This window comes from Nelumbo nucifera, chromosome 2, assembly GCF_055504915.1.
Source record: "Nelumbo nucifera cultivar China Antique chromosome 2, China Antique-T2T, whole genome shotgun sequence".
Lineage (NCBI taxonomy): Eukaryota > Viridiplantae > Streptophyta > Magnoliopsida > Proteales > Nelumbonaceae > Nelumbo > Nelumbo nucifera.
In genome coordinates, this window is record NC_142650.1 from 30,614,178 (window position 1) to 30,634,233 (window position 20,056).

Here is a 20,056-nt window from a genome sequence, read left to right on the forward strand (position 1 = left end):
AATATATTAAAATCATCATCAACATCATGTAACCCTTATCAATTATATCTCGGTTATATTAAAATATAAGTCAAAATATTTAAATTATCCTTGGGTTTTGCAAAATTGGTTTACTGTGTAACCCCTATTGTTGCAAAGTCCAAATTATCGACCAATCTGCGGATAAAAAATACCAATTCTGAGCACTGGGAGAGAGAGCTTGTGATCGAGGACTCTGCAACGTAAATCCATAAACGCCAAAATAAAGGGTCAAACCTCCAATATAGATAAACACTAGAGAAGAAACTCCCGAACAAAGCGTCCTAACAACTAAAAGTTCTATTCAAACCACACCATTAAATAGGAAAATAAGGGAGGAAGAGTCTAAATTCAGCTCCGGCAAAGCACGTTTGGCTCCCACAACGTCCCACAGCACATCCCATATTTCTGGTATCATCATCGGGAGATGTTCTCAATACACAGCAAGGATGTGCTGTGAGATGTTATGGGGGACAATCTTGTAGGGGGCTGATTTGCTCTCGTCAAAGGGTATAGGCCTAAGATATTTTTTTTTCAAAAAAAACTAAAAGTTCTCATATCACATATAGTATATTCTCCCTTTCCAAACAAACTTATAATGTGGGGAGTGGGTTTATTTGTTTTCTAAAAGGTTCATGAGAGAATTATTAGAGCTACTTTTCGAATAAAAATCTCCGACTAATGCCCTTTCATATTTTCAGCACGCCTCAAGGGGTCATGTGACCATTATAAGATGGAAATACAAATGGTTCTTGATGGAGGGTCAATTAAGTAAAACATATGCAAACTATAGGGGTGTTTTAGTAATACACAAAATAGAGAGTAGGTTTTAATAAATACGTGTAACTATATGGGGTGCCTAAGTACATAGTCCTATATTAAAAGGCAACAAAAAAACAACCAAAACAGTCAAGCCATGGAGGAGGAGAATCCCACACACAAAAACCACCCAGGGATTTAACATTTTTGAGCTATTCACTCCTGATCTGCTGCCCACAAACTATTCCCACATCCCTACCTAAAGAACATCACTGCTATGTATTGAGAACACTTCCCCATGAATGACAAGGGAGAATTCCTAATGTGAAGCAGCGATGTCTTGTGGTTTGGGATGTGGGAAGAGCTTGTGGGAAACAGATCCAAGCCCATTATATAAATGAGCTGGTTCAACTAACAATCTGAGTAGAAACTTGATGAGTTCACATTTGTGCCCCACAGCACATCCTAACCTTGTATTGAGAACATCTCTCAATGATAAGTATGAGTTCTCAGTGCACGCTGAGATGTGCATGTGAGGCACCTGTGGCGGCTGATGTGATCTCAAACTTGACAGACAGTGCTACTTATTAAACTTCAAATTTTGTCCACCATAAAATCCGATCTCCAATCATCAAAAGTGTCACTTTTTACTTGAATAATGTCCATCAAGTATTTAGCATCCGACAGAACACCAGCTTCATCCAACCATTATCCTTAGCAAAAAGAAGGGCTTCTAGAGCGGCATGACATTCAGGCCCTGTTTGGTTTGGTTTGCAGGAATAGGGGTATGGAAACGGAATTAGAATGCGCTATTTCGATTCTAATTATTTGGTTGGACAGAATTAGAATCTCATTTTCATTCTTACTGGAATGGCATTCTCCCGCTTAAAAGAATGGTCATTCCCTACCCTTCCCTTAGAAATGAAATCTTATTCCTGTTTATTTTAATCCCCATTCTTATTCTTCTTTGAAACAAACAAACTATAGGATAAGACCATTTCAATTCTGATTTTAATTCCAACTACGAATCAAACGGACCCTAAGATCTCATTTTCACTTTACCTTGTAAAAAATAATAATATAGATACAACATATATATCTCGTCGTTGTTATGAACAAGATTTAGTAGTGGGCTGGGTGTTGGGCCCAAGCTTGAATTGGGCTTGGAGAGCTATCCAGTGCATTACAAAAATCTCTCTCCCCCTCACAGGCTCCTCACGGTTGTTGGTTGTATGTATATATGTACGTAGATTCACCTAAATTGGCCTCACGAGTTTCTGACTTCCATAAGCGGGACGTTTGGCGGACGTTGGAAGGATGGAAGTGGACACGTGGTAATAAAATCAAACGAATTCACTACAAATGTCAGGCCATACGGACCCTATGGTTCTTCAGAAGGAGGTACGCCTTTCTCTGTTCCTGTAAAAGAAGGGAAAATCGTGGGTTTCCATGGACGAAGCGGCATGGATCTTGACTCCATTGGAGTCTATATGAGGTAACAGGTAAAGTATCGACTCTGAAGCCTGAAGTTATATGAATGAAATAAGAAGCTTCGGACTTCCTATTTTCTAAATAAACTAGTTTTTTCTTCCTCTCGTTTTCTTTTTTTGTTTATAATTTCCTTGGTGTGTTTCAGTAAATGCGTGATTCCACACCTAGGGTGGAAACCCAATTCCCGGTATTTGATGCACGGGTACTATCATATTATGTTTGTGGTATCTAAATAAAATCCACGAAATTGCACCATGAAATCAGTTCCGTGTTACACTGCTTTGATGAATGGACATTTTTTTTGCTTGAATAACGGATTTTAGGGCAGAATAGGTTTTGGGATTTCCCAATCGGTATAGGCACAAATAGGGTGTGGTATTATGTTAATTCCAACCCTTCCTAATCTGTATATTGTTGGAAGATAAATATTGAAAATTTGGATATTAGTTCATGTTTCATGTTTTTTTACTTTGCTTATTATTTATATATAACAATAAATAATATGGAATTAGATATGGATTCTTTTTATATTTTCTTGTGCATAGAGCGTTTAGATTCTAAAACTTCAACCCACCATGAGTTTTGGGAGGGTGCAAATCAATTATATACACCGTTACCCTTCTCAAAGTTGGAGACTAAATATTAGTAACCAAGTTGCTGATCAATTTGAAGGCTCATAGGGCCATGAATGGGCTTAATAAGGCTACCTAAGTCATGGGTCGGGTCTGTGCCGACATGAAATATTGAGGACCCTGAATCGAATCGATCGGTTCTTGGAATAATTGGGTCAAACCCAAAAGACTCAATAATAATAATAAATAAATACATTTATTTAAATATTATATATATAATAGCTTGGGTCGGGTCTGAATTGGTTGCGTTTGGACTCGAAGGGATTTTATCTTCGAATCTATTAAAATTTTGATACATCATTTCATGCTTAATTGGCCACCACTTACAACTACCTAAGCCTTATCAATGATGTTCAAACTGCAACAAAATGACAACTGTGCGATGATAGTAATGTTATTAACGGAAAGTTTCAAACTCTTAACTCATTTGTAAGACTGAACATCCTAACTCTAACGGAAAGTTTCAAACTAATGAACCCGCTGATTTGTGTCCAAGAATCCTTTGTAAGACTGAAGATCCTAATTCTAACTCATTTTGGCAAGTTGTCAACACCGATCAAGTTAATGAACTCAATGATTTTTATCCAAAAATCCCTAATACCACTTTTTCGTATTAAAATCTGAAACCCAAGAATCCTTTGAAAATAGAAATTTTTTAGAGCCTATCATGAAAGAAAACCTTGTGTGTGACAGACAGCATGACTGCTTGAATATATTTTTCTTGAAAAGATATCTTTGGAGAATTGGAGCTATTATTGTTTTAAGCTTAGTATGGAGGAAGAAGATGTTTCATGTCTTGCTAATCCAAAGCCAAAACCAGGTTTGTCTTCCCATTAATAGTTGGAGGAGCAACACTTGACTTGCGTTTGGATTGAGAATGTAAGGATTTGTTTTGCAAATCCAAAGCCACAACCGTGAGGAAGGTTTTGTCTTCCCGTTAATGGTTGGGGGAGAAGAGCTCGAGTATAAGAACATGAGGGTTTCGAACTTTCTGTCAATATTTAGTTAGATTTCTTTACAAAAAATTTATATTTATCAATTTATTTAAAAATATTTTTATCAATCATAACCCGCAGTAAAATTTCAGCCGGTCGCCGATGATGACCAATCTGACATTGAAAGACATGTCAAAATTTTAGTGGACTCAAAGAGAAAATCCCTTTTGAGTCCAAATGCACTAAATCCGAACTGGACTGGGTTTATTGGGTCCTGACAGCCCTACTCCTCTTCAACAGACAAATAGTAGATTATTGCCTGCTTCTTACACTTCCAAGAGATATATATGGTTTGCTTAAAATTTTTTGGAGAACATGGGTTATTTACAATAATTTATTCATATTTTTATTATTTTAAATATTTGGGAAAATTCTTAAACAGACCTTGAACTTTGGGGCTTGTGTCAAGTCAGTCCCCGAACTTCAAAATGTGTCTCTATAGTACCCTGAACTTTCAAATTGTATCTAATAGGTCCCTACCGTTAGTCAACACCATCATGTGACATCAGGTGTGCATTAAAATGGTTTCAAAATGGCAAAATTACCCTTATGATATATTTTTTGACAATTTTACCCATTTTGTCTGAGTGTTAGAAGAAGGAAAGGGGAAGAAGGGTTATGAAACCAGACATTCATCAATTGTTGAAGTTCCCTCTCCCCTTTTTATGCTCCCTCGCTCAATGATCAACTGCAACCGAGTGATTACCTATCCAGTTTCATAACCCTTCTTCCCATTTCTTTCTTTTAATACTCAGACGAAATTGGTAAAAATAGTCAGAAAAATATCATAAAGGATAGTTTTGTCATTTTGAAATTATTTAATGCACACCTAATGTCACGCGACGGTATTGACTGGTGGTAGGTACTTATTAGACACACTTTGAAAGTTTAGGATATTACAGAGGCACGTTTTAAAGTTCGGGGACGAACTTGACACAATCCCTAAAGTTCAGGGTACTGTTAAGAAATTTTCCCTAAATACTTTATTATTTGATAAGAACAAAAAAATGAAATCAAAACAGTAAGGGTCCATTTGGTTAAGATAGGAATCAGATTGGGAATTAAAATAAGCTGGAATAAGATTTCATTCCCAAGGGAGGGGAGGGAATGACCATTTTCTCAAATGGGAGAATGTCATTCCATCAAGAATAAGAATGAAATTCTGATTCCACCTAACCAAACAGTTGGAATCAAAATGATTCACTCCTATTCCGATTCCAGACCCCTATTCCTACAAATCAACTTGACCTAAATTTTCTTGAGAATGTAAATGACTCATGCCAGTAAGAAAAGAAATAAGAGGGTCTCAATATATAATAGTTTTACCAAATGGTGAAGTTTACAAAGCAAGTTAGTTTTTCGGACTTCAAACAGCTAACTTAACAACAAAAAGAATGACCCACGAGTCCATTAACTGACTAAACCAATTGGTTCTGGTTCCCAATTAATAATTGGTTGAAGTTTAGTTCTTGCTGTTCTCGGAACTGATTGAGACATGAAATGATTATATAGTTAATAATATATAAAATTTTCCTTTTTTGGTAGTTCTTATTGTATTTAATGTTTAAAAGGATAAAATTGATAATTACATAAGATAATTTTTGTTAAAAACACTTAATTTATCAACATATAAACAGTTTTGTGCTGCATTTGGAAATGATGCAAATGAAGTGTAAATCCTGGTTCAGGGTAAATTTGCACTCTGACTCACTTTTGCATGTATTTGACAACATTACATTTATGCATTGACAAATGATAGACCAATGCATATTTACATTGATAATAAGATATAAAAGTACATCAATAAAAAAAAAAAGTGAATTTGCATTCAAGTAGGCTTTTGATAAAAAAAAGGCATATGCTTTATTGGAATTCATGTTTATATCCATTACAGCTAAAAGTCTGTTTGGTAAGAAGGTAAATTTATCAATGCAAAACTAATCCATTTTGTAATTTATATGAACCGTTTTACACCCATACATATTTGCATTGTTCCCAAACACAACCTTAACATTTTACAGTGACGGGATTCTACACACACATGTATGAGAGATATTTCTAATGTGAAGATGGATATTTCTAATGTGAAGATGGATATTTCTAATGTATGAAATATCTTACAGTGATGAGATTCTCCCTATAAATTTAACATACATGTATGAGAGATATTTCTAATGTGAATATGGATGTTATGTGCAGTTGTGCATTGAGTTTTCGCTTGCAGGAGAGATTACATTCAGGCCTTTTCTATTGAAACTATATTATCAAAAATGAAGTTTTAAATTGTTATTAACATAGGTGTTGGATCAGACCTGATTAGCCTGAATTGGGATGGTTTTGAGTCCATCTTAAATAACCAATTAATAATGGGTTCGGGACTGATACACCATGTCATGGAGATGGGCTTCTATCAGGGCAAACCTGTGCCCACACTGTTCTAACAGTCTTTTGATACCTTGCATTGGGAACATCTACCCATGAAATAAAGCATATAAGTACGAAGATATTCTCAATGCAAGACAGTAAAAGCTGCTCGAACGGGCTTTGCCCTGACTGAAGCCGATTCCCATGTCATGACTCAGAAAGTCAGACCCCACTTATTAGTAGCCCTATACAAGGGCTACTAGCAACATCCCCTTTCTACAACTGATACAACCTATCCTTGAATCAGAATTGGAATAGTCTATTACCCCACCAATTTGGTTCAGATGAGAATCAGAATTAATTGGAATGGGATTCTCATTCTTAAGGGAGGTGTGGAAATGGTCATTCTTGAGGAATCATTCCAGAATCAGATTCTGATTCTTCCCAATCAAATGATTGCAATGTTTCAACCCGCCGTTGACCCAGCTGATTGAACCATTCAAACCATCACCCAATTAAGGATTCTAGGTCCAATTCAGTCAAGACCCATCATATAGTCAAAAACCATTGGCTTGGTCAAGAACCATTTGACCCATCCGATTTGACTATTGACCCGTTCGACTTGGCGATCAGCTCGCAGGTTGCACACTGAATACATGCAAACTTTCAGAGGCCATAACTTTGTACTCTGGTGTTCGATTGGGGTGATTTTTTTTTTGGTAAATTTTCGAGATCTATGCGCCCAAGGTGCCTACGCCCTGCTATTTTTGCGAAAAAAACCCTCTTGTGGCCTCAATTTACAATTTTTAATATTTTTATAAATAAAAACTAAATAAAAAACATTTATTAAATATAAAATAATATATAACATATCTAAAACATATTTATACATGATTTATTACTAAAATATATATTTGTACACACCATTTATATATATATATATATATATATATATATATATATATATATACAAATACGCTAATGTGACACAGTTTGAACCATTTAACCCAAACGAACGGGTGACACGCGACCCAAAAGGCAAAAACGGATCGGCCTCGGGTCGATTTTTAAAACATTGAATGATAGGAATCGAAACGAGATGGGCTTGTTTTGGGCCTGATTTTCAATTGCATCAAGTGTGTTCTTGGGCTTAAGCTTGGCTTCTAGTAGTCAAAGGAAAAATTCAAAGGGATGTATAATGGGTTACCTCCTATTGGCTATTGGAGAGGGGACGGCCCTGAAGCCTGGTTGAACGATCATGTCGATCGACTTCGACCGAGTCTTTCTGCCGGCGACGGTGCGTGTAGCCGTGTAGCTATGCGGATCGGAGAGTTGCAAGCCCAACCATCAAGACATTGTCGAACGAGGTTGTTCATTTTGAAGCACGAGTTATCATACAAGGACACATAGGCCCTCTGACCCGGTTCTTCTCCCACCTCCCTCAATTTCATAATGTTAACAAGCTTAGCATCCAGCTTCCTCCATCGTCATCATCGTCTTCTTCTTGTTCTAATGGATGCAAACAAAACTCTTCCTCTTCTTCTTCTTTTTCTTCTTCTTCTTCCTCTGATTGATTCAAGCAGCACGTCTCAGCAAATAGACTATCAACTTATTCCATTTTTTATAAAATATAAAGATGGGCACGTAAAGAGGCTTATAGGCAACGACATCATCGTGGCAGGATTGGATCCCCAAACCGGTGTTTCAACCAAGGATGTAACCATCAACACCAAAACCGAAGTAGGTGCCAGGATCTATCTCCCCAAAACCACCAACCAACCTGATCAGAAACTCCCTCTTCTCGTATACGTTCACGGTGGAGCCTTCATCGTCGAGACTGCTTTTTCTCCGACCTACCACTTCTACCTCAATTCCGTGGTAGCTCAAGCCAATGTGGTTGCTGTGTCGGTAAACTACAGAAGAGCCCCCGAGAACCCTCTCCCGATCGCCTACGACGACTCATGGGAGGTCCTCAAGTGGGCCGTCTCCCACTCCACGGACCACCCGGCCGGCGGCCCCGAAGAGCCTTGGTTGAAGGATCATGTGGATTTCGAGCGAGTTTTCTTGGCCGGGGACAGCGCGGGTGCCAACATCGTCCATAACCTGGCCATGCGAGCCGGGGAAGAGGTCAACGAGTTGCCCGGCGGCGTGGAGATTCTGGGTGCTGCTTTGATCTGTCCTTACTTTTGGGGGGAAAAAAGGATTGGGAATGAGGCACAGACCCCAGAAAATCTGAGGATGCTAGCAGACAAGACGTGGCAGATTGCGTGTCCGACGTCGAAGGGCCTCGATGACCCACGCATTAACCCGGAGGCGGAGGGTGCACCCAGCCTGTCGAAATTAGGGTGCAGTCGGGTGCTGGTGGAGGTGGCAGGAAAAGACGTGCTGAAAGACAGAGGAGTGCTTTACTATGATACGCTGGTGAAGAGCGGGTGGAAAGGAAAGGCGGAGCTCATGGAGTCCGACGGGGAGAATCACGTTTTCTATCTCATGAATCCCACTACTGAACATGCCGTGGCCCTGATGAAACGCTTCACATCCTTCCTCAACGTCGACACTGAAGATTAACCATCCGACTCCTCTGTCTTCTGTCGTTGTTTTGTTTTACTACTAAACGTGATAATGATTTTAATACGAATGATGAGAAATAAGTGATAAAGAATGGCATCCTCGTGAATTTAAATTTTGTATTTTACTTTTGTTGTTAATAAAAGCTAGAGGAGGAGAGATGAGCTCGCATCGTCTGTCCCCTATAGGGACAGAATTAAAACACGAGAACACGCCATCCTATCCCAATCTCATTTGAAACTGACGGAGTTCAGAATTAACGACAGTTTGGACTCCAAAATTTAATTAAATATAATTAACTTTCTATTCCCACCCCTTCACCCTCACCAACACACAGCGTCGATCTCACCGCCGTGAACAAGCCCTCGCATCCCCTCTCTCTTCTCTTCTCCTCCCTCAACCGTCGTTGTCGGAAACGGCAAGGCTCACTGCTGCAACCCTCGCACCTCCTCTCTCTTCTCTTTCTCCTCCCTCAACTGTTGAAGAGGGCAAGGCTCGCCACTGCAACCCTTTTTGGGATACTTGTCACAAAGTGAATAAAAGTGCGAATAAAATGCAACAGAATTATAACAATTCAGTAATTCTGGACTCCAGTTTAGGATTATTAACCCTAGTCATCTCAAACTGAAACACTACTATTGCACAACACAAATGTTTGGATTTTTCTCTTTAACAGATGAGTAACCCAACCGATCAAGAGTGCAACACATGGCAATCACATATTTTGATGTGTGTCGAACTACTCTGTCCTTCACGTGGCTTCATGTTGAGAAGTTGTTATATTATCATCCCTCCACCTCATTTCCCAAGTCAAATTTAATACCTCCACTGTCAACAATAATCTCTTAGCTTTTCCTAATTGCCGACCTTCACCCTTTTCTATATCTATTCAAAATTTCAAATAGCAACTAACAAAACATATTATAAGCCATGGCCCTTTTAATCAAAATGGAATATTAATTTTCTTCTTGTGCACTATAATACAATTTTGTAAATGTGTACCGCCCAAGCTGGATGATCGATGGACCTTGCTTTTAATTAGTAAATTCATGAGCTGATGTGGTTTGGGTTAATTAATTTATCAAACATGCACGGACGATGGAGCTTTGCCGTCTCCAACAATTGAGGGAGGAGAAGAGAAGATAGAGGGGATAAGAGGGTTGTAGCGGCGAGGTTTGCTCCGACAGCGGTGATGGTTAGAGTCGTTTCCAATGGCAGTGCGATTTGGGCTGTTTCTTAGTGCTATGAAGAGGTGGTGGGACTTGAGAGGGAGGAGAAGAAGAGATGGACTAAGAGCCCATACTGCTAACACCGTTAGTTTCGAAAGAAAGACGGGAGGGTCGCGTTTTCGTCTCTCATTGGACGGGACAGAAAAAATTCTGTCCTCACGGGACAAACGATGTGAGCTCATGAGAGATCGGCCAGGGCAATCCCATGCGCACACTGTCCCAACAGCCTCTTGCAGTGGGAATATCTCCCCATGAAATAAAGCATATGAGTAGGGAGATATTCCCAATTCAAGGCTCTAAAGTCTTCTCAAACGGGTATTGCCCTAATGGAATTCGAACTCAACGGTAGGAGTGGTAATGAGCCGAGCTTTTCATGAGCTGTTTGAGTTTGGCTCGATTTCAATCAAGCTTGAGCCTAATTCACTAGCTTGACTATTAAATGAGTTGAGCTCGAGCCTACTAGAGCTTGGCTCGTGAGGCTCGCGAGCCAGCTCGAATATATATATATATATATTTGATATTTAATATATAATATACATATATATTTGATATATAATATATATAATAAAATTATAGAAAATAATATATAATAAAAATATTATAATTATTAATTATTATAATTTTTTATTTTTTAAATATCAAGTAAAAAATATTTTTATATATAATTTTTTTTTATAAAATATTTTTTTCTCAAAACCAAGCTCGAGCTTATGAATTTTTTACTTGAACCAAGCTCAAACTCAAGGTTCTGGCTCAAACCGAACTCGAGCTTGAACCTTGTAGAACAATCTCGAGCCAAGCTCGAGCCTTGTATTATTCAACTCAACTCGGCTTGAATCCACCCCTACTCAACAGGGACCCTTGCATTGCATTAGAGGGGATATGAGACTCAGCGATTTGCAACATTGAAAAACATTATAAAAAATAAAAATAATTTGTCAAATAAAAACGTTGTTTTTTCGAAAGAATGGAAAATAAATTATTTTCATTAAATTAAAATGTTTTTTTTAAATAAAACCCACATAAGTACACAACCTCTACTCTATCTCTTTCTCTGCTAAACTAGTAACCCCTTTCGGGTCCCACATAACCCTCTCTCTCCCCTCTTCCCTTCTCTCTTCCACATTTCCGCCCAATTATGACACAAAGGTCCCACACAAACTCTGTCTCTCTCCCCCTAATATGAGCCCCATCACGTTCTATACAACCCTTCTCTCTCTCTCCTAACATTATGCCCATTGGGTCCCACACAACCCCCTATCTCTCCCTATCTCTCTTTCACCCCACTTATGACATCGGTCCCACACAACCCCCTCTATCTCTCTCTTAACATTGGGCCTCGCCAGTCACCATGTCCCACACAACCCCCTGAGTCTCTCCCTTGACACTGGGCCCACCGCATCCAACATACAACCCCCCTCTTGATATCGAGTTTAACCATACAACCCCCTCTTGATACCCTAAATCCAAGGCCCGATCTGACATCTAATTCTATTATCTCAGATTCAGATTATGTAATTATATAATCGGATCATAATTGTGTGTTACAATTTACATTAATAATCAAATCAGATTCGGATTTAATCCCATTCAATCCATTTAAAATCTAAACCTAATTATATTATAATATTTATTAATTTTAATATACAAGTTTTATATTCCCTGCCCTGCACGTATGCATGGATACGGTTATGATGAATTTTGGAGTTCTTAATAGATGATGGTACGTTTAAAGCTAAAATTTTATTGGAAAAGTACAGACAGGCCCAACATAGATTTCTAAATCCCATTGTAGATCTATAAACATTCAAAATATCAAAAAAACCTCACTTTATATATCAATATCCACTTCTGAATTAACATCAATTCCGAACTGATACCTATCTAACTGTACTTTGGACCTAAAATTTCTGACCTTAGGCTGAACCCTCAAAATTTATTCCCTCATCTGCACGTAGTCATCGTTGCTGCATCTCACGGCTCCCCTGCACAGAAGCGTGCTTTGCCATGATTGGGTCTCCCACTTCAAAACACGAATCCCTCGAGGGAAGTGAGTGAAAGATGAAAGAGTAGTCTTTGGATGGAGGTCCAATATTAAGCTCCTTTTAACTTTTAACTCATTTTAACTTTGCTATTCAAATAGTAGCTTGGTAAAGGTGGATATTTCAATTGGATTCGGTGGAATTATGTAACAGTATGAAGAACTACCATGGCATTACCACAAATATGGGAAGTAGTGGAATTCAGAAGAGATTGAAAAAAAAAAATTTCAACCAAAATGGAGTCTATTTGAATAAGTCAAAACCCAACCACATCTATATAGATGCCCCAACCCCAAGGACCCATCCATGATAGAAGAAGCATCACAGACCTCCTTTCAAGGTTCAGCTCCTTACCCCTGAATAGCTACATTCTACAAATCCAGCCGACAAAGGTTTTTAACAACAAACTCAGGTATGAATAGTTGAAATATCTATATCGGTGAATACTAAGAAAATTTCTCATGGAAATAAAAGCAAAATCTATACTACTTTAAAAAGTATTAATAGCCTCAAGAATATTTTTTGAATTTTTTAAGGATAATATTTACCCCTCTATATTTAAATTTAATGATAAAAACATGAGGACAAATAAGGTAATTAGTTCTTGATATTAAATGAGTTAAAAAGAGATAATTTAAAGATATTAAATGCATTCAATACTCTCATTAAATCCAACATTTAATTGGACTGGTCCAAATAGGTTCAAAACATTCATTGGATTGGATTGGACCTGGTCCATTAACAATAGACTCACATTGGACTGGATCAGATTGGATCAAATCTAGTCCAATTGACACCCCTATTTATGTTCCTTTTCTTTTTGTTGCAAGTTCGGAAGAAACAAAACAAAACCAATTTGTTTGAAAATAAAGGGGGAATTCAAAAACATGATTTTTTTTTGTTGTTGTTGTTTTCAAAAACAAATCAAAACCACCTGGTGTGTGTGTGTGTGTGTGTTTCTGAACCAAAAATGTCTTCTTGAATGTCTAGTTTGAAATTAAAGACGTGTTTTTACTTTAAATCATACAACATAGCCCATCATCTTTCATAAGCATACAATCTCTAGACTCCAATATTTTCTTTTGTTTTAAAAATTATCATTTGATGGTTTCAAAAACGTGAATTGATTTTGAAACAAAACCAACTCATTTTTTGCTTTTCAAAACAAAAACGCAGTTTAATAACATGCTTTTCAATTTTTTAACTGATGAACAATTTTAAAAACAAATGAAAACAAAAACATTATTGTTATAGAACACCTCCTTAATCTACACCCCACCATTCATCTAACTAGCTACCCTTTTCTCAATTTGATAAAAGAAATTTCAACATTCAACTTGCTATTATAGATAAACATTAAGGCCCGGTTCGCTTTTCGGTAAGTTACTTACCTGGGTAAGTTTTTCCTTGGAAACACTTACCCGGGTAAGTGTATTTACCCATGTTCTTTTATTTTCCAAGTATATAAGGCAATGACCATTTTAGTCAAAAAAATTGTTGGTTAATAGGGTCACTGAAACTTTGGAGGAGAAGCTCTAAAGCGCATTTGAAGACATTGTCTTTAGAACGTTATTTGCCCCCACTCAGTTTCACTGAATTTGTTGTTGGGTTACAAGCAAATCCGTTCCCATGATACAACAGAGCCTTGGGCGAGAATCTGCGACCAACAAAGTTGAAGAGTCTCCAAAGAAACTTCTATGAGACTGTAGAAGACCGGAGAGAGAGAGAGAATGAGTGAATTTCGAAAAATATATATTTTAGAAGTCTGATTCATGCTTCTTAAAGAGGTATGAAGAAAAGGTAGGTGCTGGTTCAGAGAAGGCACCTTGAACAGTCACAATTTCTAACATTGTGACTGTTTAAAAGGTAGTTAACAGTTAATGGCTGTTAACTTTGAATAGTACCTCTTGATCACACCCGATCGAATCGTGACCGTTGATCTTATCAACGATGATCAACGGTTAGCATCACACCAAAACCAAAGCCGCCCTTCGTGAGCCACGCGGGTGTGAGCAAAGTGGTCCTCTAAAGCGCCTCATTGTGCCACACACACACGTTGCGCGGTATCAAACCTCCATACTCTTTTCTACTATTTCTAAGGAGGGTAAATAGCTCCTATTAAAATATCGAAAAAAAAAAACTTATAATTTTCCAATGTGGGACAAGTTCAAAACTAGGTTTTGTAAGAGAAAAGCTAATTTTCCAAACAAGTGTGCAGGTGCAACTTCTCATGTAATCGACCAATCAAACCCACTGGATTTAATCTCTTATGAGATTAAAATCCAACAGAAATCCATTATTAAAATGGGCATTTTGTCCCACTCAAGTGTTAACAACTTTCCCCCTATGTGGGAAAATTATTTACCCACCTAGGAGATGAGTATCACTTTCATGGGTAAGTGACACACAAGAAAATAAACTTTCCCTAGTCTCCACATAAAATTGAAAAAAGAACATGGGATTCATGGTCAATGGGAACTAGGGGTGGATTTGAGTCGAATAGTACCAGAATCGAGCTCGGTTCGAGCCAGAACCTTGAGTTCAAGTTCGGCTCGAGTCAAAAGTTCATAAGCTCGAGCTTGGCACGACTCGGCTCGTTTTATATTTTATAAAAATATTTATTATATATTTTATAAATGTTTTATAAAAATAAAAATTATTTTATATTTAAAAATTAAGAATTATAATATTTTTATTATATATATTATTTTTTATTATTTTAGTATAGATATATTATTATATATATTCGAGCTGGCTCACAAGCCTCACGAGTCGAGCTCTAGTAAGCTCGAGCTCGGCTCATTTATTAATCGAGCCACTGAATTGGGCTCGAGCTCGGCTGAAACTGAGTTAAGCCAAGCTCGAATAGCTCATGAAAAGTTCAGCTCATTGCCACCCCTAATGGGAACCAAAATCCCATTGACCAACTTTCCCCCTCTCAAAATCCAAAAATAAAACGCCCCCTAAAAAGTGGATTTGATTTACCCAAGTTTCAAGGACAAATGGACTGAAAATAGAGAACATACTTAATCCCTTGGTTCTTACTAGTTTCATGATTCTTTACTCGTGTCTTTTCTCTTCTCCACATGAATTACTCGTTACTTACCAGATGATTTTATCCATGTGGATAAGGGCCTCTTTGGGATGGCTGAGTTGAAGATACAACCAAGCTGGTTCAACTGCTTTGAAACGCTCTAGATAAATTCTTCAAAAAGGTTGAAGATTTGGGCTATCTGTAATTATTCACTAAATGTAGATTATAGGTTATTTCTGTGGATCTTACACTACGTGTTAACCTCTCAAATGGGCATTAATGATAATTTACATAAACATGCCTTAAGTTTTCCAAATAGTCTAAAAAGTACCTTTCCACTGTTATCTTAAATGTCTTGAACAAAAGAAAAAATACTTTTGCCGTTTATATTAAGACGTGAATTGAAATAGGGTCATCTTCCACCTTGGAACACCACCCTTTATCGCCCATAGAATTGTTTAATCTCTATCTGTAGTTTTAGAGCTCTTCCAAATTCCAATATTGCATCAACAGTTAGTTGTCTTAGACACGAGGGCTCAGTTTGGAAGAAGTACAAATACAAATACGTACAGTACAAATTCATATAAAATAAAATATTTTGCACTCTACTTGTTTGCATTTGTACTTCTTCCAAACTGAGCCGAGAAGTCTGGACTCTGGATGACATGAAACTTGCAGGGGCAATAATCGAACCTCTTTCTCCTCCTTCAAGTCATAGGTCTCTTCAGCTTCTTTGGTACTTTTGTCCCTGTTTTTAGGCTTGGAGGCATGTGAAAACTTGAACTCATTAGAGCCATGATGAAGAGGTAGGGCTCTCTTTTAATTAACATGTCTACACGAGAACCAAGAGCAATATCTTGTGATTTTCTTATTACAAGTAGTTGACTAGGTAAAGCAGCTGTTGAGAAGTCTTTTTCCATCAAGCCCTTGTCTGTTTTTTTATTTTTGGGGGGGGGGGAGCATTTATGGGGGTAAATGTTTCCCGAAAAACACTTACCCATTAAGGGGGTGTTCTTTTTCTGGATTTTGAGAGGGGGAAGTTGGTCAATGGGATTTTGATTCTCATTGACTAGAATTTCATGCTCCTTTTTTCAGATTTATGTGGGGGCTAGGGAAAGTTTATTTTACCCATCTCCTAGGTGGGTAAATAACTTTCCCACCCGGGGAAAAGTTGCCAACACTTGAATGGGACAAAAATGTCATTTTAATAATGGATTTTTATGGCTAAAATGGTCATTGCCTAATTTACATGGGAAATAAAAAACATGGGTAAATGCACTTACCCGGATAAATCTTTCCTGGGAAACACTTAATGTAAGTACCTTACCAAAAAGCGAATGGGGCCTAAGTGTATATTTACCTTTGTTCTCTTATTATTTCCCAGATGACTAAGATAATGACAATTTTATCCTTAAAAAGACAAAATTAGAATGAAAATTTGTCTATGACAACTTTCCCCCATATGAGAAAGTTGCTTACTTATCTACTTGGGAAAAGGATATCATTTATGTGGGTAAGTGATACTTAAGCTATGTTTGGTTTGAAAGAAAAAGTAGGGAAATGAAAAGAAAGGAAGGGAAACCTTTACAAATCTTGTATAAGTTTCCCTGCATTTCCATTCCTTTCCCTACTCTATCCCTTCAAACCAAACAAAGCATTAGGCAGGGCTGTTCACGGGTCGGGTTGGGTCGGTTTATTGGCGTTTTCCAACCAACCCAACCTGGTCGGTTTACCTAGAAATGAAATCGAAACCGACCTAGTACTAAGTAAAACCAACCTATTCGGTTTGAATTGGTTTGGGTCGGTTTTGTGAATGATTCTCTCGGTGTGAACGTTAAAGGATTCAAGTCTAAGAAAGTAAAGGTTAGATGCCTGGAAATCAAAAATGATTTGATGGATTAAAACTGATATTTTATATATCATAAATTTTATATATAATATGTATATTTATGAAATAAAGCTGTATATATATTTTCACAAATATATATCTGAAATATATCAAATATATATATATAATATATATCTAAGTCGGTTCGGGTCAATTTGATTTCGATTTTACACATAAAAACCAAAACCGAACCAAACCATCGATTTATGCCTTTTTGTAACCCGAAACCGACCAATACTGAAGAAAAACCAGCCAACTCGGATTGGATCGAACCGTGTTAATCGATTGATTTGGGTCTTATTAAAACAGCCCTAGCGTTAGGGAAAGTAACCCAAATCTAAGTGAGTTGTGTCAGGCTGAACTTGGGCTACCAAGGCCACAACCCAAGTTTAAGTCAAGCCTAGGCCCAGCCCAAGCCTGAGTTTTAGCCCTACACTAAAACCATGTTACAAGTGTCCTGAGCCCATTTGAACTGAAAAGAGCCCATTGCCTAAAAAAGAAAAAAAAAAGTTGGATGTGCCCAAATGAGCCAACTTAAGGCCCTGTTTGTTAATTTCCTCAATCATAAAAGAAGAAAAAAAGTGGGGTGCTCATTGTTTAAAGGTATCTCAATGCCTTAATCATAAAAAAAAAAACCTGAAATCCTGTAAAAATTTGAATTAAATGGTACATTTCCCATATTTTTCTTGCTTTACTTTTTTTATTTCTTTCCTTCTTTTTGATCAGCCATCATCACATCTACCTCTTTCATTTTAAACCATCTCGGTGATATGCATGATTGGTCGGATGCCAAATTCCTATTCATGTCTACTGCATGAACCATGATGAATCGAATTTCCTCTTTCTCTAGTAAAAGCTTAAGCTTTCATCAATTAAATCTCTGACAAGTGCAATTACCAAAAAAATCCCGAAACAGTACTAGAATTTCCCTTTTCTCTCGTGCTCAAGAGCTATTGATAAAGCTTCATCTTTCTGACAGAGAATAGGCAATATAGATAATACATGGAAATGGAACTACTGTTTGCAGAAAAGTGATATAGCAAACAGACTGATATAACGGTGAAAAAGAGGAAAATAGTAAATTATGTCTCACAAAGTAGGAGATCAGTACAATTTTCCACCCAAATCGATTTTTTTTTCATAAAAAGAAAAAAGAAAAACACATTATTGCATTCAGTTCTTGAAACCCATTAAAAGAAAAATGCCTGTTGAGGCATTTTAATAAAACATAGGTAGATAATTTAAAGCTTTTTGTATTTAAGGTTGTGTTTGGATAAGCTTTAGGATTTGTATTTTTAAAGCATCAAAGCACAAAGCCCCATTTTAGACTTTGTGTTTGGGTGTTTGAATACGTTTTGGTTTTATACGATGCTTTGGGAAGTGACTTTTAGCAAATGTTGAAAGTACTTCCCAAAGCTCAAAAGCAAAACCTTTCCAAATGAAGCCTAATGACGATGTCAATTTCTTCAGAATGTTTTATTCAGAAAATGTTTATGATGTTTTAACAAATGTAGATCAGACAACGGAAATTAATGTGCTTGGTTATTTGTAATGTGTGGTATAGATTGTTCAATGTGAGAAAAGAAGTGCAATGTGTGGAACACTTTTGGCCTGCTAACAAAGGTGCTAGATACGAGAGGATTCTCAGAATATCTCAGAATATCTTCATCTTTTTCAGACTTCAATTACTCTCAAGAATTTTGACCAAACTATAGTCTTTCCCCTCTCTCTCTCTCTCTCTCCATTTAAAGACTAAGAACTCATCTTGTGCAGTCACTAGAGTTGGATTAGGCAACTGTTAATGGTTGGTTTTGTTCCTTTATAGGTCCAACATGAGGCCCTACATCCCTTTATATGGACTCATAATGGACAATCTATACAAATACGAGCTTCTCATCTAGACCATTTATCATACTTGAACCACAGACAGAACTGATTGGGACAATCAAAAGTTTCAATCAGATAGAGGACATCTTGGACCGGCTCTACAGTCTACACCCCTCTATTTATCTAACCCTTTCTCAATTTGATAATAGCATTTGAAATTTGAAATCTTAAATTTCTTAGGAGTTGTTCTTTAATGTTAGTTGTTTCTATTGTTGCAAGTTCAAAAAAAGCAAAACAAAACCAGCTGTGGTTTGAAAATAGGCTGTTTCTTAAAACAAAAAACATGGAAAATATGAATCAATGAAATTTATGATGCATCTACTTATCACAATTGGTTGAATATGATGGTAAGTATACCTTATTAAACATGAATCAGTGAAAAGTAACATGATTGATTGAAACTTGAATTTAATGTGCAACCGGTATTAGTAGATGCACCATAGTTGAACTCTTTTTTCTTTAATATAACCAACTAGTTTTTGCTTCTCAAAACAAAAGCACATATCAAAAACATGTTTTTTGTTTTCTACTGATTTGTCAATTTTAAAAGCCAATGAAAACAAAACCATTCATATTACAGAACACCCCCTTTAATCTATATAAACCCTAAAAAATGGATCTTGTTCCCTAGGTTCAACATGAGACCCCAGATCCCTTTATAAATGGCCTCATGGTGACCATTATAGAGACACGGCCACACAAGCTTCTTATCTAAACCACTTATGCTACTTGAGCCATGGACATAACTGATCTGGACGAAATTCAGAGCATCCATCAGATAGTGAACATGCTGCTGGGCCAGGTACATCTTTAGAGCCCGTCCACACTAGCTCTATACCCCACCATTCATCTGACCCTTTCTCAATTTGATAATAGCAATTCAAACCCTAAAAAGAGGATTTGGTTTGCCCAAGTTTCAGGGACAAGTGGACTAATTAAGGCTGCATTTAGCATTCCTTATTTTAAGGATTTATCTTCTTTTTGTAGTTACAAACTCAATTTTTATAAGGGCATTTTAACTGCAGAAAGTAAATAAATACTTATAAATAAAGAATGCTAAATGCAGCCTAATAGAGCACACGACAGGCTTGGCCCCATGGTTCATCCTATGTTTCTTTATGAATCTCTGATATATTGCTGAAACCAAAC

General features: G+C 37.2%; 1 protein-coding gene and 1 long non-coding RNA gene across 2 annotated transcripts; both read left to right on the top strand.

Annotated features, from left to right (window-relative positions):
- Window positions 1-2,067: 2,067 nt before the first annotated feature.
- On the top strand, window positions 2,068-2,719 carry LOC148802068 (uncharacterized). The gene is made up of 2 exons (XR_016081913.1): window positions 2,068-2,279; window positions 2,414-2,719. It is a non-coding gene; the product is annotated as an uncharacterized LOC148802068 (long non-coding RNA).
- Window positions 2,720-6,972: 4,253 nt separating this feature from the next.
- On the top strand, window positions 6,973-8,997 carry LOC104603365 (putative carboxylesterase 2). Its single transcript, XM_010267378.3, has one exon. It carries the CDS (start codon window positions 7,712-7,714, stop codon window positions 8,825-8,827), a length of 1,116 nt encoding a protein of 371 aa, XP_010265680.1. The 5' UTR covers window positions 6,973-7,711; the 3' UTR covers window positions 8,828-8,997.
- The last annotated feature ends 11,059 nt before the right edge of the window (window positions 8,998-20,056 follow it).

Excerpts from the sequence above, each read along its gene's own strand:
- LOC104603365 (XM_010267378.3), top strand. The coding sequence starts at position 7,712 with ATGTTAACAAGCTTAGCATCCAGCTTCCTCCATCGTCATCATCGTCTT.